This window comes from Haemorhous mexicanus, chromosome 7, assembly GCF_027477595.1.
Source record: "Haemorhous mexicanus isolate bHaeMex1 chromosome 7, bHaeMex1.pri, whole genome shotgun sequence".
Taxonomy (NCBI): domain Eukaryota; kingdom Metazoa; phylum Chordata; class Aves; order Passeriformes; family Fringillidae; genus Haemorhous; species Haemorhous mexicanus.
This window is the reverse complement of record NC_082347.1, coordinates 19,896,986-19,920,625: the sequence shown is the minus strand read 5'-3', so window position 1 is coordinate 19,920,625 and position 23,640 is coordinate 19,896,986. Positions and strand designations below refer to the sequence as shown.

The 23,640-nt window shown below is 36.5% G+C and overlaps 1 protein-coding gene across 16 annotated transcripts in view; it reads right to left on the bottom strand.

Annotated features, from left to right (window-relative positions):
- KCNMA1 (potassium calcium-activated channel subfamily M alpha 1) overlaps window positions 1–23,640 on the bottom strand; it is a 420,823-nt gene that overhangs the window by 274,420 nt on the left and 122,763 nt on the right. For all 16 annotated transcript variants that reach the window (XM_059851299.1, XM_059851302.1, XM_059851301.1 and 13 more), the window contains one exon: window positions 19,129–19,293. In XM_059851299.1, the coding sequence (XP_059707282.1) occupies window positions 19,129–19,293 (165 nt within the window). The remainder of the gene's footprint in view (window positions 1–19,128; window positions 19,294–23,640) is intronic.

Below are 23,640 nucleotides of genomic sequence, written 5' to 3'. Positions count from 1 at the left end.
TTGGTCTGCCTCTAAATCATATTCTAATACAAGATACCTGCTGTAGATCAAGACTACTTGAATATATGCAAGAAATGGCTAACAGCAAATGAGCCACAGGTGACATTCTGGTCAGGACAGCAAGAAGTTCTAGTTCCTCAAAAGCAAATTGTTTAACATGCTTAGCTTTCTAAATTTCATAACCAAATTCAAGCCACAAGCTTATTGTTCAGATATGTTGCATAAATTGAGCTTTGCTCTATATATATATATATATATATATATGGCTCCTTATGGCTCTTGAAATTCACAACTCCATCTTAATTAACATACTCCATTTGTTATAGATGTGTGTGCAGCAAATGCTGATTGAGTGCCTCTAATTGTTCTAGATCCCTATCATATTACTCACTCAAAAACCAGAAGATTCTTCAATAACTCATGTCACTCACTTCATGACAGACTGCTATGAATTTTAACTTCAATAACTGGGAACACAAAGCATTGTATCAGTAGAACAGCCCTCTCCACATCTCTGTTTAGTCACTTCGTCACTTCATGAGTCACCTTGGAATACCAGGTAACCAGAATGCAGCTGAAAGTTTCTGTCTTGGGGAGCAACCCAACAGATTACGAGACTGGCAATGGTTACAGTGGGCTAGCAGCATTTCAGCCAGGTACACTGGCACAGATTTCTCATGCAGGAACTGATGCAGCATTAACTTTGTCATTAACTACAGTTTTCTGTTCCCACATCATGCCACCCACGTGTGGCTGCTGCACACTGCTGCAGCTTCCCCATGGAACACTAAAGCACTGTGATTCAGTGACCGCCAAAAAAAAGTTCTAATGCTGGTTTAGATACTACATGAAAACATCAACCTTCAAGCTGGATATTATTTCTAGAAATCCTTGCTATGGTGGGGTTTCCAAACCCAAACCAATATATTCCAGTTGTGTTGAATTCATGCTATTAATTAGCTAAATTTCACTGGCTTTTGTCAGTTTTGAAAACTGGAAAACACTAAGATTTTTTTTGTTTTTATTTCTGGAAAAATGATCACAAAATTTTTTAATATGGTTTTCCCTGAGGGCTCTGAGTAAACAAACATCAAGACAATGAGCAAACACAACAGCCACACACTACCACAGCAAGATAATGAGGCAACCATGTACACTCTCTGCTAGTTACCAACAGAGACTTCCCATAATTAAATTAAACTAAATGTCAAGTAAGTTAAATCAACATCAATTCCTTGGATTCAGGGATATACACAATTAAGATTTATTTCCATTTATTATAATTCACAATATTTTGTGGAAAGGAAAGGATTGGACGTAAGCATTAAAGCTATAAACAAGGCTAAACAGACTGCAGCCAAAATGCATTTAGTAGGACTTTTGTATAAATCCAATACAAATTGTGTGGCTGGTTATACTTTTCCTTGCATCTTTGTTTTGTCTCATTAAGTTGTCCAAGGATAGTGGTTTCTTTATAAGATTTTTTTTTCCAAAAACACTGGCAGAATTAGAAGTCCATAGAAAATTTTTTTAAATTAAAAGCTTATACTGTCACATTGTGTTTTCCATTCCTGATTAGCATTAAAAGCAAACAAATTGAAAGTGACCTGCATTTCAGAAAGTTGCAAAAACTTGAAGACTTTTAGGATATTTTTGCACACGGTCCACTTGGGATGCAATCACAATGTCAGTATTAAACATGACAGAAAAAATTTAAAGATAAAAAAATGTAAAACCCCTGAATCTGCTTAGCAACAAGGTATAGGTAATATATAAGTTCCTTAGCCAGCAGATAAAATTCAGAGTCTGAGGATTACAGATTGTGCTCCAAGCTATTAAATTACAGAATTATCTCACTAAAGAAGTACACATGTTTGATCGTCTGGATGAGTAGATAAGACAGTGTCTAATCAGTTTGGAGCATACAGGCAGGTATGACAGGCCAGAGTGATGCTATTATTGCCATCCATATGTCTAAAATCAAAGAGGCAAATGAGGGAATTAAGTGCCCCAAAAAATCTCTACCTTGTGAAAATTGGTTTGTCTTGTTTTACATGTGGTACTATTTTAACTGTATCCAATATTAATATTTAATCTGGAGTACCATCTGAACACAGGGTGTCAAAAAGTATAAGAGACATTACAATGCCTTTTTATGCTGAAAACCATCACTTAGCAGCTGTTCATCTTGAGTCTTGATCTGCGAAGGAAAAAAACCCTCACAAAATTCTCCTGTGTTAAATGTCAGCAAATTGGAAACATGAATGAGGACAAAACCCTGTCAAGGGACAAAGGAAGAATTAAACATCTGAATACCAGAGCTCCAATGCTAACCATTACACTGCAGAACTGGATACCTTTGTTTAATGATAGTATCATTAAAAAGGCTTGTTCTGTAGAAATAAGAACGTGATCAAAGAAATTTAATTATCATAAAACTCTTTTCCAGAAGGCCAGAATTCCTTCCAAGAGAATGATTATGTAATAGCTGCAGCTCTCAGGTATCACGTGCTGTTGTGATAAATATTCCATGGAATGGCTTGAGTTGGAAGGATCCTTAAAGATCATCAAGTTCAAATTTCCCTGCCATTTGCAGGGACATGTTTCACCAGACCCATCCAGCCTGGCCTTGAACATCTCCAGGGATGGAATATCCTCAACTTCTCTGAGCAACCTGTGCCAGTGCTTCACCATTACTCTTATTCAGAGATGACTAAACAAATACATATGAAATTTTATATATGGAAAAATATAAGAAGCTACTCAGTAACTCAGTTGAGACGTAGAGTTCATAGTTAAAACTTGTTTTCAGAGAACATTTAAACTTCTTACTGAAGTAGGTCCATGATTCAACAGGTGGACAAGACCACTAATATTTCTGTTATTATCTTTAATCCCAGCATCTCAGCTAAACAACAATGGAACTAGTTGGCATTAAGTCTCTTTCTTTACCAAGTCAAGAGAAGAACCATCCCTGCATTACCCTTGATTCAGTTTTCCTTTTAAGTAGTCAGCAGAAGTCAAATGACATTGCTTTCAATCTCCTTCAAAATACACCTTGCAGCAAGCCTTTCTAGTGAAGTGGCATTGCAATTGAGTAAAACATTTTGCAGGTGATGAAGAACACTACAAAAGAACATTGTTTTCATATTAAAACTAGATTGCAAGGTCCAATCCAGAAACTGAAGTTTTGTGTTCTGGAATTCTAGGCAAGTGCAGAGTCAAACCCACAGTCTCCAAACCCACATAAATACAATACAGAAGGTGACAGCTACTACCACTTCCATTATATTTAGTTCAGCATTAAAATATATTCTGGTAAAAAAACAATGTATAGAAAGATTTAAAAAGGGAAATTTTATATAACAGTAATAAAAAAGTAGGGGAACACACCCAAGAAAACTGCAAAGCAAGCATTATAAGAATCCAATCCTTCCATCAGGACACACTCACTGTACAGAGCCTCTCTCCATCCTGTGGTAGGCTTTTCACAACACAGCACAAAACTAATTGTGCAATGGTAGGGCTGAAAACCTGACAGGTAATCTTGGAATTTCTACACTTCATGGTTACAATGATTACTGCTTAAAACTCTTACTTAACTACTACATTATTTACAAGCATCATGAAGTTCACTTGAAGTTTCTTCCTAAAGTATTCAAGAGGATGATAGAGAAAGTTAAGGAATCTACATTCATAGTGATTTCTGTACTGGTTCATATTCCAAAATTTTTTGGTTTGGTGTTCAAGGTTTTGGGGCTGCTTTTTGTGTTCATTTTGGTTTGGGTTTTTTGGTGGGCTTTTTAAAAATAACATTTTAGGATACATGTCTTTTTTTATACTTCAAAGCTTAAGAAATTATGCATAGTAAGATTAGCAATATCTTTTGCTAACCATATTGGGGTTTTTTTTTTCCCCCCACACTCATGCAACAGAAACTACTTCAACTGTTATGTAATAATATTACTCTTCTTTTCTAAACAGAGGTAAAACGAGAGTTTCCTAATACAATCTGACAGAACTGGCCAGGCATGCTATTTAAAGGTAATACTATTTGAAAGCAGGTTACCTCATCTGAAAGGGCCAGGGGAAAAACCCTCTATAGTAACCTGTCTGCACAGTACATCCTAGGGGATTTCCCTTCATCCCAGTCACCTTCATGCAAAGACAATCATAAAGAACCCGTCTGAGATGCAAAGTAAGCCAAAGCTAAATATGCCCAAGTTCTCCTTCTGCCTTGAAAGGCTGGAAAGGTGCAAAACAGCTATTATTTCTCAGTGCTTGTTCTTCTCCAAAATAAAAGGAAGACATAAATCCTTTTTCCTTATTACTACAAGACAAACAGCCAGAATCACAAAAGAATGGGATATCTCTTCCAAACAGGGTAACTTGGCTAAATAGTCTTGCCACTTAAACAACTAACTGCAGTCATGAGTTTCTGTAACTGGTGTAGTGTAAGATCATAAAAATGACCAAATAAACTCTTTAAAATCAGGCAGAATGAATCAACATCCAGTCCTGATTTTGGCTATTAATACCCTGGGTCAACATTCATTACAGAATTTGAGTTAGGCTCTCATATCCTCTTTCCATCTTAATCAAACTGAAAGCTCTCTAGAAAAGCACTCGCTCATGTTCTTGCATCTCTGCAGTGCTTAGGAAAGCCGAGCTCTGATTTAGGAAACATGATTAAAATGCTACATTTTTTATGCATTTGTTTCCTAAGCCTAGACGAGGTTTCTTTTATGGACCTCTTTTTGCCCACAGGGCAGTAAGAGCTACTAATACAGCTTTCTGTTATATTAGCAAACTCATTCAACGTTTTTTAGGTAAGACTGATATGAAAAATGAGCAGCCATAGAATAAATAAATACATATAAAAACATAAATAATAAGGTTAGTGTTTATATTCCAAGCACAAATGAGAAGTAAAATTTAGTTCTTCCCCCATAAATCTATTGAAAACCTTTATTCTTGGTTTTTTTACCTTCTTTCTTCACGTGGTAGATATTTCTGCTTCATATGGAATTTCAGCCTGTACATTGTGGTTCTGACACTATCTCTGTCTTTCAGGGAAAAGAAAAAGGACTTTATTGCTACTGTTGAACATGGTACACTCCTTCAAATGAAAACCCAACCTGAGTGTTCATGTGAAAACAGAAAGAAGTAAGAGAAATTGATCACTTTTTCCCTGCTAGTATTCACAAGTTAAGTAATGAAACATTCTTATAACGAATGAGTCACACCTCAGAATATCTTACAGGTTAAAAAAATTGGTACTAGATAACTGATTTGCTCTTACAGACTTTCCTGGAAAGACAACTTTTTTCAAAACAACTGCACCTGTGGCAGGACATCTGTAAGGACAAACATTTTACCCAGCACAATCTTAAGTACTGTACCAGGGGATAGAGGAACTCAAACAAGAAAAAAAAATTTAAAAAAAAAAAAAAATTAATTCAAAAAAAGGATGTCAGTGATTCTCAAGTGGAGGCTCAGTGGCCTGTGCCCATCATCCAACTGAACAAAATAAAATGGATTGGAACTGTGTTCCATAGATGCTAGCCTATAACTACATAAACTGTTACTGGGGAAGGCCAAAGGTTTCTGGCTCAACCAAGCAGCAGTTTCCAGGTTATGTCTTGTATCCACATAACTCAGATGAGTATTGCTACACATCTGCCAGAATTTTTGTTAAGCAACTTCTCTTTTCGGGCTTTTTACATGAGTACAAGTTAAGTTTCCAACCACAGTTAATTGAAATCATTATGTTGTCAAGATATTTCATAATATTAACATTGGATTGATAGTCTTTTCATGTAACTATTTCAAAGTACTTCTCAAAGAAATGCTTTGCAATTTATGATGTTAATTAAAACATTAGCAGTTCTATTGATTTTAAAGGAAAATGTTGACACTAATATAATGCTTTCAGTATAAAAAGTATTACCTTTTCCACAAGACTGGGTTAACCTGGCTAAATATAGGGGGGCTCTAGTACAGTAGGACAAAAAAACCCTTATAATTTTCCCTTTCCTTTTCCAACTACCATAAACTAAGCTGAAATGTGCCTCCAATGCAATAAAGGCTTTTTACATCTAACTGCTGTCTCTATTCAGTGAAATACTATGAGACATTATTGCTGCAATGGCCACATTAAAAACATGTTTTTCTTCAACTATAAAAATAAAATATTAAGATGAAAGAAAAAAAACTCAAGCATTAAGCTTTGCATTATAACTTCCCTTGACCTTGCTTTATTATTCAGCAGCATGAAGGTCTCTACTGGCTGCATTAAAATATTTTACAGAAAAATCTCATCTATAGACCAATAGATAATGTCATGCAGTGTAGAAAAGTACACATGATTTAATACAAAACCTGGCTTTTGTAACAGTTGTCACAGAACACTGATTCTGTCAACATATCTAAATCTGTCATTTAAATTGCAAGAATAAAATTCACCTCTGTTTATTTATTATCAAACATTGATTTATCTATGCCACATTAAAGGAAATCAGTATGGCAGTAAAGAGAAAGTCCTTAAGACATACTCACAAAAGAAATCAAGTTATGCAATTCTGCATTTAGAGCAGGTGTCTTTGCCACTGTAGTGCAAATGAGCCAGTACTGTTTCAAAAAGACTAACAAAGCCACTAACCAAATCTAATCCCTATACTTTAAAATCTAAACACACAGTTTAAGTAAGTTAATATTATGGCTAATCCCTGCTCCCACTGGAATCAGCAGAAGATACACACACTCAGGAGTTTGTGTTTCCTTGGCTGTCTTTTGAGAATATAATTACTGAAGTACAACATGTAGAGATACTTGTGTCCTTGGGAACAACCATCACATGGATGCAATTCTGAGAAAGCAGGGGTGTAAACTTAGCAGATCTTCAGTTCAGCAGGAAGGGCACTACTAGATGACTCTATCAGAAATTGTATTTTGCTGAAACTTACTGGTTCACACTCTCTTACTAGAAAAATAGGAGGAAAAAATGGTTCATGAATTTCATAGAATTTTACCAAGAAAAAATGGCAAGGCTTCCCTCAAGGGGGAGGGAAAAATGTAATTCTCTAGTCAAACACATGAGAAAAGACCTCACTGACAAGTCTGAAATTTTGACTAAAATTTCCAGCATCGGTTTTCTATCTTGAAGCTCACAGACTCAGACTGCAAGTAAGGAACAGAATCCCAACACTGAAAAAATGTCTAGAAAACTGCAAGTGCTATAGAGAACCATAAAAAAACCAGAAAGTCCCCAAATTCATAAGAACCTGCTTCTGCCAAATTTTTGCTCAAACTTTAACTGTCACTACCATTAAATATTATGTTCATATCTGGTCCTGCCAAGGGAAAGGCTTGACAGAAGGAGTTTGGACAGAATTTCATTTCTATTCAACAGCATCTGACCTTGAGCCTAGAAACTCCCTAGAGGATTGTGGCTGGAGAGTTTTTCTGCTTTGTTTTAATTCTAAAGCCTAGTCATCTTCCTTTAGGGAAAAAAAATCCATAATGATCTTTACATTACCAACAGGCCTGCACATGTATTGTCTTTCAATTTCTTGTAGGAAGACAGGTGTCTGCAATTCCGATAAAGTTTCATTTGGCTCTCTGACAGGAACATGCTCTTCCATGTGTTATTTTCATACTTGAATATAGCCATCTACATCTTTCCTCAGTTCAAGCTGAGTAAATATGGATTGACTAAGCTAACTTGAATTAAATTACACAGTTAAGTACAAGACCAAAACTCGACCCAGAAGCTAGAAATGAATTCAACTTTGTGTTCCAATATGCTTTTAGTCTTACAGTTCCTTAGATTTTCCTCTGAACTCTTTTTTAGCATTTTCACAAAGAATCACACTACGTATTTTTGAAGCAAACCAGCACGCAGAGGAAGGTAACTCAAATAACACACTTGTCGACACTTCTGTCAGCTAATCTATGCTTTTTAGATATTTTTGGTGCTGCTAGCAAATAAAGGCATGTAGTTTGTTTTTACAGTTCTTGAAAGTGTAACTGCTTATCACAGCAGACATACTGCTGTCAACCTTTTCTACATGGAGACTTGAAAATTCAACTGGCTTACCTTTTCTCCAGTCTAAAAAGTAGAAAACATCCACACACAGCCCAAACAAATAGTCAATAATATTTGCAACTAGTACAAGAGGTAGAACTACTAATTATATGCATTAATATTTAATGACTGTTGCCCAGGAAGCTAAATTCTTTATAGTCAGTTATTCATTTTTATAACAAAAGGCCACCTTTTCACATCTCTCATGCCAAACTAATCTAGCATAAAAGACCAGAAAATGAGTGCAGGAAACACTTACTGTATTCCTTTAACGTCTAAACCAAAATTCTTGGACATAATGACATATTCTGTTAGAGAAATAAAAGGACCTTGTAACATCACAAGAATAAAACTGCAGAAAATGTATTATGCTAGGAAATAACAGGTATGTACACAGCTCTCTGGAAGTGTGAGAAGCAAAGGTGCCCTGGTGTCTTTTAACCTGAGAGATGAGAGCAAGGCACAGTTTCTGAAAACACACTTTTTATTGTTTGTTTCAACTTAAGGGTAGAGCATGAGAGACCATACTGCATTTCAGACTAATAATCCCTGATTTGAAGCAGAATCCTTGAAAAAGCCATAGATACCTCCCAATCTGGTACAGTCTGACACATTCAATACAAAGAGAAAAGATGGGCAAGATTAAAGAAGGACCGAACACTTTTAGTGTTTAAAAATAAACCTGCTGAACTGATAACAAAAGCCATTAATTTCCTCATTTGCAATAAATGATATGATGAACCAGTAGGTCATTAGTAGTGCATCTTACTGTATTCAAGTTGTATCAGGTGCTATCACATCAAAAAGAACAAAAGAGCATGCCTTAGCTTAGTATCAATTGAACTGGTTGAATTATTGATTAAGAACAATGCAAAAAATATAGAGAAATATGGTGTCATTAGTTCCAGCCACCTGCATTTCCATCATGTTAACACAGGCCTTTGCAATGCCTAGCAAAATTCTCTCTGTAGAGTATTTTACTGGCAACTACACATAATATTCCTCAACAGCTTATGCTGCCATGATCTGCTGACAAAAGGTTGGGAGTCTTGAAATTTGAATCCAATCACATCAAATGGTGATGCCTAATTTAATGCAGAGAACACTTAATAACAAAACAAACAAGCAAAAAAAAACCAAACCCAAGTGCACCAAACCAAACTTAAACCTGTTTCTCCAATGCTTTCTGTGTTACTGACAAAAACAATGGGCCTTCTTATATAAACACCTAAATAACACTAAAATACCAATGCTCATGCCAAGTCAGAAGCTGTTGCAATATTAACATATTTGAAACAAAATGGGAAAGAGGATTCACACATACTCATCACTGTACCTGTAAATGAGACTTAATAGCAGATGATAGAGCTGTTTTCAAATAGCATGCTAATTGTGAAAGTGTAACAAAAATGAAGATTTTCCAAGCTTTTTCATGTATTCCTAGTTCTTGAATAATCAACAAGACAAGTGGAGATTTCATTACAAGTGCAAGGATCTGATATCAGTATTCTTAGCTACAGGAGATAAGACAAGACTCAAGCCTCTCTCAAATCCAGTGCTTACTTTGTGGCAAACTAAAAGTTTTCAGGGTTCATCATATGCTTACTCTTGTAATTCCATATCACTGAATTAACTCATGATAATTCAACTAGTTATATAATTTCATTTTTATAAAACCAGACTTTACTTTTTTTTTTTTTTTACAGTACAAGATGCATTCTCTAAGTAAAATAAAACATCTCACACAGACAAGCTTTTCATTTGTAGAAACAAAACAGTGGTTTTGGATATGCAATGGAACTGCATCATCAAAAAACTTGTCTTTCATATCAAGAGCCATCAGCTATAAAGAGGCTACAAGCAACTGGTGTTGATGCCCAAGGCTTTTTCCAAAAGAGAATACACAGTAAGTCTAATGGACTGAATGGCAAGGAAAAAATCAGATTGTTTATACATCTGCACCTATCAGACCCAAAATAGATTATTAAAAAAGCAGAAGTGTGGAACAAAAACACTAAGGAAAAGAGCCTGTATAGTAAAAAAAAAAAAAATTGATACGTGAGTATACAACCTCCAAATGCATACTATGGAAGCAAAAATTGCTCATGTATAGGTATATAAAATTTATATAAAGCAGACATATGCATTTCATATTACTAGATTGATTTAACTATATAGGACATAAATGTATTTTGGACCAGAAAATGTGTATTGGGAGAGGAAAAAAAAAATTCTGATTTCACTTCTTTTTAAAAGCTGATTTGAATGCTTTTTACAAGCATGGGTAATTAATCTGAATCCTTTATTTCACAGAAACAAAGAGCAATACAAAGTTTAGTTGCATGTTCAAAGTCATGCAAGTTACTGTCATATCTGAGAAGAGAAAACATGTCACACTTCAGCAGTCACATGCTGCAGCTACCAAATTCACACTGTTCCCATTATGTTCGAAGAGTGACAAAAAATGCTCAGGAAATTTAAAGTTTCTGTTATGGACCACACCATATTGTGAATCCTCTAGATGATACTTGAATGAGGGAAGAGTTTTCTACCCAACTAACTCCTGCAAAAGCTTTAAGCCAGTGGCTGTCAACCTTTTCCACCCTAGAGACACTTAAAATTATCTATTGTACTTAAAAATACTAAACAGCATCTGTAAACCTAACATCTGGTGACTTGATTTTCTTAGTTACTTTTCACAGCCATATGCAACAGCAAATTGAAAACCACCAACCAATCCAAAATAACTTTGTAATATTTTCCATGAGGGAAAAACAGGGAAAAAAGAAAATGTAATCTATAGGGAAAGTATTACCATTTTTTACAGATTGATATAAAAATACCTATGGGTTTCTGCAATACTTTTCTCTTAGCATGACATGCTGATTTATGCTGTTTTGTAATAGGGAAAAAAACTCTGGATTCACATCTACATTATTTTTGATATTCTTATAAAACCCTCTAAGTATAGCACATAACAGTTTTCAAAACTTGTCTGGCAGTGTGCAGCTTGATCACATTGAAGAAAATCAGACATAAGCATCAATGACAAAATTTGCTCTGGACATGGTTGAGAACAAAAACCACAAACCTGCAGCCTTAAAAAAATAAATCTGAATAAACTACTGTAATTCTCAAGAAATATCCTGCTGAATTTCTTAAAGCACAATGTAGAACCCTGATTTAGCTGAAACAATAGAACTAACTGGTGCAGCTTCTGTTTACATATGCATGGGAGCTAAACTGTAGCATGGAAAAGAAATGGCAGCATGGAACACTGTGCAGACAGTCCAATGACACTCTCAGCCCACACAGATCAAGTGCCAGCTGCCCCAATGCCACTCTAAAGCTGAACTCAACCTTACAGCATCTGAGTTGGCTCAATTTTAAAATCCAAAACAAAGTATCCAAACTCACAAGACTTTCTCCCTTGTCATAATGAACAGATTATGAATAGATTAAAAAAATAAGGAAAAATATAAAATTAAACAGCTGACAGGAATATTACAGTTTGCATTGTTACTAAACTGCTGACAATATACTCATACTTGTTACCAAGATACACAGCTATACTTTCTAAAGGGACATTCAACACCTTCAGAATACATGTTATAGGATTAAATATAATGGCTGACAAGAACCAAGAGCTTAGTATTCTACAGCAGGCTCATGACAGGATCACATTTTGTACATCACAACAATCAGATGGCTCACTAAAATCTACTCATCTCTACTGAAGTAATTTTTACAAGATTTTACCCCTGACAGGCACAAACTGATTTTTTTAACAGTCTGTAGGAGTTACATGTTTTTCAATGAGGGGACTGTGGGCATCAGACAGAACTGGATGGCTTAGGTTGCATGCAGTCTACACAAGGCAGGATTGGGTTCCACATTTCACTTTTAGTTCCCAAGTGGTATCCCCATCCAAAGCAGTAACAGGTACACTGTGTTTGAAATTTTTATTTCATTAAGTTTGGACCAGAAATAGAGAAAGAATCAGATTCTCTATCCTTTCCCATTCTGTATTTAGCCTGCCTAAATTAAGTCAGTTTTGTGCCCCCCTCTTCACAGTCACAGTTAGCAATTCTATAGGTCCTAAGAAGGCATGGCATTACATTGCAGAAATTGCCTTTTCACCCAACTATCCTAGATAGCTCTGATGAACAGAAGCAGTCTCCACAGGACTCAAAGAGCCACCAGGACTGTTTCAAACTTCTGAAAAGTTCTGTCTCTATCCCTTTTTTTCCCCATATTCCCTACTCAAAACATGTTCTCCTAGCTTTATCCCAAGATGGAGGGAAGTGTCTGCAGGATGAGGACTCTAACTAGGAAGGAGGAGCAGGATCGTTCAAGCAGAGAAGGAAGTTTCTCCCTTAAACTCATGGCATTTTGCTGTGCATTTATGGAAGGTTCTGAGAGCCTCCAGCTTCTAGCTGAAACATTTGGAACAGGCAGTTACTATTCCGTGAGTTTTACTTCTAATGGACAAGTTCTCCATCCTAGTTTCTACCATTAGATTACCTGCTCCCTTTCCAGAAAGGCAAATATAAAGTTTCTACTACTTCAATTGAACCAAGCCTTCCAAATCTTACCAATACAGACATCAGACTTCACAGGAAAAGTGGGACTTTCTGCAGCTTTAGTAGTAAGCTTTGAAGTTGTCTCTGCTGCAGCATTTGAAGCTAAAACAAAGCATTAATTAAAGGAGAGAGGAATCTCCTGTGCCAAAGCAATGCAAATTTTAGGAGCCACATAAAACTACTGACACCAGGAGAGATATGCTGAGAACATTCCTCAAGAAACCTGTGAATATTCAAAAAACACCTAAAAACAGTTTCAAAAATGAAAAAAAAAAAAGTATGCAAGAAGGAAAAGGAAACTGATTTTGATAGACAATATTTTATGACAAAATTTTGCTGATCGTCAAAATGGAGATTTTTCTTTTTACCACAAGCTTAGCAGTTTGTTCCATTTACCCCATGCCTCAGAAAAAATGATTGATGGTAGAGCTGTATAAAAAAATATAGACAGAATTTTCTTCAAAAATATTCATTATCACATCAGTGTTTTGATTACAAGAACAACTTTTTCAAATACACTAAGTGCAAAGAGAAAAAAAAAAATCCTATAAAAACCCCAATATTATCAACTGCATCATCAGAGCAGCCCTCCACATGGGAACAGCACAAATGCCTTAGGGGAAGCCATCTGTCTCCTCCAGTGAGCTTTGTAAATATGCAGAATTGTGTTTGCATCTTTTGTTCAATCCCTGGCTATTGTCAGTGGCCCATAGGTGGAAGGTAAATTTCCCCTGTACCACACACTAATCATGAGGACCAGCACAGCATTACCACAAGGCACATTTCTGTATTCACACACTGTCATTCTAGATTCATGCAAGAAAAAAGTAGCAAAGACTTGCCTTTACTTATGTTTGACATGCATCTACAGCAATATAGGTTATCAATAGTGACAGTCTTACAATTTTTCACCCATTAAGAGCTGTAGAACCTAAGTTTACCTAAATCAGGTTTGCCATCTGAAGAGCAACCACGTTCTTGGCTTTCTCCAAATAATCACACCATTCAAAACATCAACACATTATTTTAAAACTGTGTTTGCTTTTCTTTGTTTAATGATAGAATGCCATGCATACCTTAATTTAGACAAGAAAGGAAGTGGTATTTGCAAAAAATGTTAGCAGAAGATATTTATTCCCACTGTAGGAAAAGCCTCATGCTTTTAAATGCTATTAGAATGGATTCTACAAACATGGTCAACTATCTAGAGGTCACAAAAGTCACTGCAACACAGCCCTAAGTTTGAAGATAACTTTTAAATGGGTAACTTCCATAGCAGCAGCTATAATCTGACTGAAAATAAGGTAGACTAGGCTACAGTGAGATCAGGCTTACAAAAAGCAGGCCTATAAAAAATAAGGAATTTTAATTAAGATAAATTGCATGTGTTATGTATACACTAATTTTCTATTTTTCCACCTTTCTGAGCTAAGAATTCAAATGCAATGTTTTAAGTCCAGGTCTGAGTATATTTCACATCATGTCCTAATTAAATGTACTGTTTATTCTTTTCTTGATTTGATTTTACCAGCATATGTACCTTATGCTAACCTTATCCATTCTTCACATAGCAGTACTTAAACCTGGTAAAATTGAGGAGAAAAAAGACAGTTTAAGTTTCATTAGCCATATAACTCATGAAAAACCTCAGAGAAAATAAAATTTTAAGATTAGCATATGTTAATCATAGAATATGCTGAATTGAAGGGATGCATAAGGATCATTCTGTCCAACTCCTGGTCCTGCACAGGACACCCCAAGAATCACCATGCAGTATGCACCTTTCCTTTAAGTACAAGATCCACTGAAATTACAGCAGTTTCCCAAAAATACAAAGTACAGCGACAAACAGAACTCCTGCATATCAATGTAGCACCTACGTGCACAAGTTGATAATGCAGTTTTAAAGACCTATGTGCAATAGAAGAACTTTCTCACAAGACTCTGGGCAGAAGCCCACCCTTCAATCTAGAACAAAAAAGCCTGCAAAAAAACCCCTTGCTACTGACAATAATAAATAAATATTCAGAAAATGCATAACTGGAACCTAAACTAGCTGCAGTTACCATAGAAACGAAGAAGACTTACTCAACACTTCCTACTCTATTCCATTATCATTATCTCATGAACTTACATGGAGAACATTGTTCCCATTCCTATGGAAACCCTGGAAATAGCCCCCACCATTGTCACAGATTAAGGCAATCTAGAACTCATCTCATGGATTCATTTATGCGCCACCAAGGCCTATGAAAGATTAAAAATAACTAAACAGACAAGGTTCATTTCTCAATAGAGATGAGCAGAATCTAAACCATTCCCCATGAACAGGTGGCAGGTGAGTACCAAACACTGACAAGCAGTTTATAATCTCTGAACATCTGCAATGATCAGATCTGTGCAGTTACACTGACACACTGCAAGGAGCATTCTCAGCAGTTTGGGCACTGCCTTTTTACAAATGCCCCAGCTAGGGAAGACTCTGCTCTTCAATCCTCATGTCATTTCTCTTACGTGTTGACCACAATGAGAAAAAGGGAACGTTTTTACAAATGTAGTAGTATATAATCTAAAATACATACGTAATTCTTTCCATCTCCAAGAACTAAAAAATAAAAAAAAAAAAGCAGCAGCAAACAAAACAAAAACATTAAAAAAGAGGAGGGAAAAAAAAGAGAGGGGTGGGCCACCAACAAAACCACACCGTACAACTCCGGGCATGGAACATCTTGTGATTCCTGCCTGTGCACAGTCAGATCTAGAAGCTGAGAAAGACTTTCCCTTTTCTCCTCAAAGTTCAGAAACCTAGACCACAGCTAAAGGGAAGATATGGCACTATTTGCTTTTGTCTGACTAGGGTATTCTGTGAGTCCCACCAAACCTTGCATAACTATCTAAGAAAAATTGCAATGTCATAGCAAAGCAAATTATTTTATCAAAGAATGCATGTGCTTCACTCTGCCAAACTAATGCCATATTTGGACTTGTAAAAGACTTGGACTATTATGAGTATGAAAGAATAAATCACTGAAGCATGCATTCAATTCCTTTTCTCTAGCCAATTAATATATTTTATTCTAAATTAAGTCCTATTCAGATTAACTGCATCCTAAAAACATCACACATGCTCAGAAAAAAAAAAATCTATGTTAATTTCACAAGGAGATTGGTTACAGGACATTTCCAGGATGAGAGGGGTCCAAAATGAAATAAAATGAAAGAAATTGATGAGAACTTTGCTTATCATTGAGAAAATGTATTAAACTTCATATTTGAATTCTGAGATGTTGCATACTCATGTTTGCTGAAGGTTTCTCCTTCTGCTTTGAAAATCTAGTGAAATAGCTGATACTGTCAAGAACACTGCCAAAAAATGTATATGTACACCAACCACACCTGCTTCTCCAATTTCTTGTCTGTCAAATACCAAATCATCCTTTGAGCTCCTATTCTCATTAAAGCAATGAGACAACAGCCATTGTCTTTGGAAACAGGGAGAAACCCCACAATTTCTGTACTATTAAATTTCACTTTTAATAGCTAGAAAACTATTACTTATCACAAGAGGTTGTGGGGATTTTTCCCCCTCAACACAAAAAAAAATTGAGTCTTCTCATTCAGGAAAAAAAATTTAAAATTAAATAAAAAGCAGCAAGAAATCTAGCTGTGAAAAATATGGAAAAAAAACCAAAACACACAAGTAAACAAAACCAAAAAGCATTAAAAATACCTAATATTTCCCAGGAAAATTTACCATAAATACCTATATTATTTAGGATCCACTGGTTTTCCCCAAATGAGTAGTGAGGCCCTCTACCATTTTTTAATAGTTTCTCAGAAGTCCAGTCAAGGGTCTACAGATTTCCATAGACTGAACTGGGTAAAATTCAACAATATACATATGACTTCATTCTGTATATTAAGCACTCCATCTAATTAAGAAAATCTTTTTCTTCTTACTCAAATGATATAATTCAGGAAGCAAAATCAGTTCATAAACATGTTTAATTTCCTGCATCTTGAGATTAATTATGAATGTGTCTGATTCTTCTTTGAGAAACCTCAGAAATCTGATAGTTCCATCATCGATAGCATTTTACAGCACTTCTAAGTAAATCAGCATTTCCCGGAGCAGATTTTATGTAAACTTTTACCTTTTACTGTTATTTATATTTATAAACATATTTATGTTTATAAACACTCAACATCAAATGCAGACAGAACTGCATGGGTTCAATTAGCGTGTTCTTAAATCCTGTCCTTATGCAATTTAACGTGGACACATTTGTAAATCATACATCAAATTCCCATCTACATTGTTTAAGAGCAAAATCACATGTTCAAAGGTTGTGGCACCAAGAACACTGTATTTTTAGTTGTGCTTCTCAAATATAAAATATGAGGAAGAAAGGATGCTCTGGCCACACAACAGTAGGCACCATGCTTAGCCAGCTGCACTACTTCAAAATACAAAACCAGTTTCTAACTGAAGCACATTCTGCATCTGCTTACACAAATCTCTTCCTCCAAAGCCTGCCCTTCAGATGAAACTGGGTTGTGTGAATATTTCTTTGTGCCTAAGCCACTTATGAAATGTCAGGAATAGAATTTAGCTACTAAAGCAGTAAGGATGTCTATTTCTATTTCAGTACTTTACTATATTCACATAAACTATGGAAACAATTCAATATTAGTACAACCCCATGCACATGTCACTTTTGCATCTCTTATAGACATGAATCACAGGCTAGAAAACACTCAGCTGACATATTGATAAGCAAGTGACAGTGAAATGCTTTGAAAATTCAATAGTTTAATTATTTAAAATCTCCCATTCTTGTTTCTCATGATGCTTCCAACAACAAGAAGGTTCTAATTTCTCCTCCTTGTTTATTCTTTAAATGTAATTTTTCACCTAAGGAATGAAACAGCAGGAGAGGAGATGACAAATATGGCTGGGTTTTTTCAACATTCATTTCAGGAACAGAACCCTTCCTTCCTTCACAACTACCAAGTAATTAAACATTTTTAAGAAAACTAGTGTGGAGGAGAGTCATCTCCATCAACAACTGCAGTGTTTGTCTCTGATTGGATAAAATAATTTCATTAATTGTCTCCAATGACCCAGACCACAAATAACAAGTTACATCCCTTACTTTCCAGCACTGCAATGCAAGATTTTGTAAATTATCTTGGGAAAAAAAGTATTTTCTGACTTTAAAGTTTTCAAGTAGCTCTATGGCTACAATGTTGCCTAAGGCCTTCAAGTCTGCATCAGTTGTATGAAGAGAACCATTTGATTTCACTAGAGAATTGTACAAATGGTCCAATGCCAATGTAAATGTCCAATTGTGTACTGCACATTACAAAGCTATAACCTTTAAACACATATGTTGTCTTGTATTGTCCATACTGTTGGCTGTTATTTTCTTGACCTCTCAATAGCCATAAAGTTTAAAAATTAAAGAGGTAATTATGGGAGCACCCACTATTTAAATATTTGTTTCAATATTCACAAAGCACCTGGACAAACTGATATGATAAATTAGAAAGCTGTTTTGTAAGGTTACCAGGGAAGAAATAAAAGCAAGATCAGACATGTCAAAGCTATGGTGACAGAACCCAGAAGTGAGAGCTCCAAAAAGTAGCCCTTTTAGATTCCACAAACAACACCTGACATTCCACTAAGATTTAATGAAAATACTTGTCCAGGTTAGAATAATGATGGGAGCTTTTCCCACGACCAGAAAATACAAATAAGCTTCCACTTTACACTGATGCGTGCTCCACACTGCACTAACTTGTCTCCTTCACTTCCCAAACAAACCCAGGCAGCAGTTCCACAGCAGCCTTCAGGTGACCATGCTGAACTGAAGCTCAACTATAACTCTCTTCCATCCTCCCTTTAAACCACACATTATCATCAGTCTCCATCTGATATTTAACTGTTCACAGGTTTGAAGGATTTTTACACTACTAAAGAAAAATATGAAGGGAATATAAAATCATTATTAGTCTATTGAATATATCACAAATCTCACTGCACAGCCATTTCAATCTTCTCTTTGCTTTACAGTTCTGACCACTCTCTACATTTGTAACACTGGGCTTAATTTCCAAGCTTGCTTCCATTCTTTCAAGCACAATTTTACTTTCAGATAAAATAGGTCTATAGTTTTAACACCTAATATGAAATTAATAAATTCACTGTTTGTAGTGCAAAGCCATGGGGCAGAGCAGTGAAATATGCTGGGGAGTGGACTGGCAGTCATTTTTTCTTACTTGCTGTCTCTGCCTCTCTCTTGCAGTGGGAATTAGTCTGCTATTTTGCAGAGAAAACTGGGACTGACTCAGTGCTGATGCAACAAACCAATCAAAAATCCTCCACTAGTGCTGGGACACAGTGCTTCCTAAAAACATTCTTTAAAATAAAAACAAAGAAAATCACAGAAAACTTACAAGTACTCTGCCAGTTAATGTCTGGGCAGATATCATGACTCCTGCCCAATCCTTCACAGACGTCATCCATCCCACTTCTGCTGCCACATTTTCCTCTTTTTCATCTGTTGGTTTGCAGGCTCCATCTGCCTGTGTATCTCCACCACCATTGATCTTCTGGGCCTCCTGCAAAGTAAGTATCTGGATTAGCTAATGTTTAGCAATTTGACAGTGAAAGTCAGTATACAGGTGGGGCCAAAAATAGTAATGAAAACCAGAAAATCTTTCTGGATCCATGCTAGGTGAAATTAAGAACCTATTTGGCCACATCTTTAGAAATAAGAGAAATAGAAATATTCAATAAGGTACCAGACTAACTAGATAATAATACTCTCCTTGACATTACATCTTCAAAATACATACTTAGCACTAAATATACAATATATTACTTTGTTACAAGCAACCTAATTGAAAACAGCTCTCTATGCAATTACAGAGTTACATCCAAATGGATTTTTCAGACCTACACCGAAAGACCTTTCCATGTATCAGTTCAAAATAATGCATACTACGTGTGAACATAATTTATGTACAATTTTAATTTCCTATCAGTAGAATTAATAATCTGAGTAAACCTTCACTGAGAAGCATGATGTTACAAGACAGCAATTATCAAGTGTGAGGGGAACAAAATCCATCATAAAGAATCTGCAGGGAGCTGCCACGCTATCAGTGAACCTGTGTTTCAGTGAAGGTGTTTAATATATCACAGGAATTATTCTGTCAGTAAGTGGCTCTCACAGAAAGAAGAGCTAGAAATTAGAGGAGCCTCAGCAGCACCAAGCTCACTGATGAGTAACATGCACTGGAATTCATATCAGTCTCTCGTGGATGCTGCAGCAAGGATGCCGTGCTCTGCGACTGCCTGCGATGTGCTACAGTCATGGGTGCTGCACAAACATCAAGGGAAACGACAGGAAAAGCCAGCGTGGATTGTACAGAGTTTAAATCATACTGCATGCAAAGCATCACTGTGCCATGAGCATGCCTTCGGTGACAGCATAATACTAATGGCTTCCTGAATACTTGACAAGTTATGCTAAACAAAAATAGGACAGGCAGCAAAATACAGTGCTGAAGCAAGTCCTGAGCACTAGATCTGCATTAGTGTTCCAAGCACTCTGCACAGACCAACAGTTTGAAGGATCTTGTTTATAGATTACTTGTCTGTAGGCCAGTAAGCAGGAAATCAATTGCCATTAATCCCCTTTGGGATATCTTTTATACAAGCAAAGATGCTGTATAAATGGTGGTTATGTGCTAATTACTACAGCATAAGTATATCCTGTGATGGCAAAACCCATAGCTGTGAGACGGCCTTGAGGACACAGCTGGACACAAGGGTACAGGCACTTCCTGAACTAATAAAGCAATGCCACTGAATCTGTCAGCAAAGAACAGTAAAACAATGCTAAAAATGTAATATGGAGACCAACGGCTGTTTTCAGAGAAGCTCAACATTGCAACTTAATTAGCTAATCAGACTGTTTTTCCTCTGTTAGTTTCCCTCCCAGAAAGCAGGCTCCATGTTCTTACTAGCGATTACAGCAAAGTGTGATGTTACTATATCGATAATAACAAATTATTCAGAGTTACAACAGCAATTCAGTACATTTCCCAAGCAAATAACGCAACAGAAGTTTAAAATTACTTTGTATTTGCATAGCTGGACCTCATTCACAGACAAATTTGGACACAGTGAATCAGATGTTCTGCACTCGGCGTTGAGAGACGAATCCTGTGCCGCACACGCACGGAGCACAAGCTACAGGATGGGCTTGCTGCAGAGGACAGCGATGTACGACACGGAACGCTTGCCTGGAGCCACCTGGGACCCAAAGCCACAGAGATCAGACCCAAGGAAATGCCTTCACCACCATCGAGGTTTCGATTATAAACCAGCAAAGAGAAAACTAGGATCTATACTCCAAACAATATTGAAGCTTAGGCAACCTAGACCTATCTCCAAGGCCTGACTGGTCCTAGCTGCTGTCCCCAGGATCTCCCCTGACTCAGATGCCCTCTGTGGCCCAGGACACCATTTCAGCCCCATCCAGGGCTCCCACAGCCCTGTACTTTCCAGCCCTGGCGAGGCCACAGCCAGTTCCCCCTGCCCAAGCCACAGGCTGCTGTCCCAGCCTGGCCCAAGAAGGCTCCAGGCCAGGGCTTGTCCCAGCACCCCAGCAGGGCACTGGGCAGGGCACTGGCCCATGGCAGCCCCACGGCCCTGACAGCTCCAGACTGCTTGGAACACCACACATGCCATTTCTTCCCCTCTTCCCACCAACTTCTCTGTCTTTTGTAGCTGCTAGAGCTCATCTTTCAGAACTGAAGGCTTCACACCAGATTTTGCTCCATGGTCCTCCACTGCATTGCACAGCAAGCTTCCACACTCTGTACAAGTTTATACTGAATGAATTAATGTGGTTTTCATAGCAAAGGAGGTATAATTATCTCTTCTTCTCAGATAAGAAAGTGAGGTGGTGATTAGGTACCTAAGTCAGTCACTAGAGAAGTCACTGGCAGAGTCAGGATGAAGCCACAGTCTTTTTTGATCTTTTCACCCAGCAACCCTTGTTTAAAAGTGCACAGATGCACACCTTGCTAAAAACACTCAAAACTACAGACCTTGCCACAGAACTACAGAACACTAAACAAAAAGCTGAATAAAAAAGTTGATTTTATTGAACTAGCATTAAGGTTAGAAAATTCTTTTATTGTGTATTGTTCCTTACCCCCAATCTTTTTGTCAATAGATGTGATTGCTCATAGGTTATAAAAATAATTTAAAATTTCATAACACTCAATGAAATAGTAGGCAATTTACTTAATTGAAGGAGAAAGGTAGCTTTTATATTTTGAAAAGGTTTTCATAACCTACAGTTCTTGTGCTGCACTGACTTTTGGTTGCCAATAGAATAGAGCAGTAAAACATGACAAACCTATTCAGTATTTGATTCTCTAAAGGTATTCAAGTCTTTAATACATTTGAATGGCTATGCTTCTGTATTTATGCTACTTATTTCACCTCTATTAAAATCTCCCACCCATATTATTTCTTAATTAAAGTTTAAGTAAAACAATCATCCCCTGCCAAGTATGATTTGGAACAGACTCTCATGATCAGCCTAGCTCCTGCCATTATTGCAGCTATAATTAACATGCAGATTAGTAGCTGTTATGTAATATTTGTATTCAGTTGGGATATTTTATATTTTTCATCTACATGGCTAACTTTTATCTTACTTAATTGGCAGTTGAGTATTAGGAAAAGTTTATCCCCAAGTCATTATGCAATTGTGCAGTGATCACTAAAGGAGGTTTAAAGGCTGCTTTTTTTCATACTGAACAAAACATCCAGTCCTGTTATTAAGTGTATGGTCCTGTTTCATTGCTATTTCCTCATCCCAAAGCACTGAGTAACCAACACCACCTGAAAAAGGTGCTTAAAATAATAACCTGACAGTGACATTAGTTGCTTAATTATTTACAAGTTCAATATTACAAGTAAGAGATCTTTACCCACCCTTTTTACCAGTTTTCATTATTTTCATTACTTGATGGCAGGAACATGCAGGTAGATGAAGTGAGAAGCAGCAGATTGTGAAATATATATTTCCTGAACTTTATGACTAAATGGAAACTAGCAGGATGAGGAGGTGCATACAGGAATCAGTACTCAGTGTTCTACCAATGGTTTGACACAGACCTGGACCAGAAACTTCAATGGTTTTTCTTCTGTTTTCAGCAATAAATCTGGATTTAGATTACACAAGTTCTGGGATTCTTGAAGATAGTCACCTTAAGGAAGAACAACTCAAAAAGGCAAAATTCACTCAAAAACAGTTAACAGTTTTTGAAACATAGTCCTGCCTGTTCTATTTAACCTCTAAAATACCTATACAAATGTAAAACCACTGCAAAGACACCTCATCCAACTCAGGACAACACAAAATAAAATCAGAAAATTATTATGAAACCTTAAAACATCACCTAAGAATAATCTGTCTTTTTAAAAGCCCTAAAAAACACAGGACAACATGAACATAACCTGGAAAGAAATCTCTGATGCGTGGTGCTGAAAAAACTAGCTATCTTGTTAAAATATGTTAAAAACATATGAAACAGGAAGTCAATGTGAGGGAAAACACCTGGATTAAAGTGTGATGAAACAAAAAAAAAAAAAAAAAAGAATTTGGTAATGTGATTTCTCTAACATGTAACTAGCTGAATATCACACAAAAATCATTAAGTATCACCTGTAATAAAATACAGAGCATTGAGTCATGCCCACATCACTCAAGAGAAAGCAGTATGCTCAGTCCAAGGAGATGGTTAAAAACAGTAACACCAACGAGGCAAACGCAGTATTGGCCTTTGACTTCCACCCTAGATAACATGAGATGAGAAAGGGCCTGTCAGAATGGCAGCTGCTCCCAGTTTAAAGTATGCAGTAATAATACAATAAGAAAA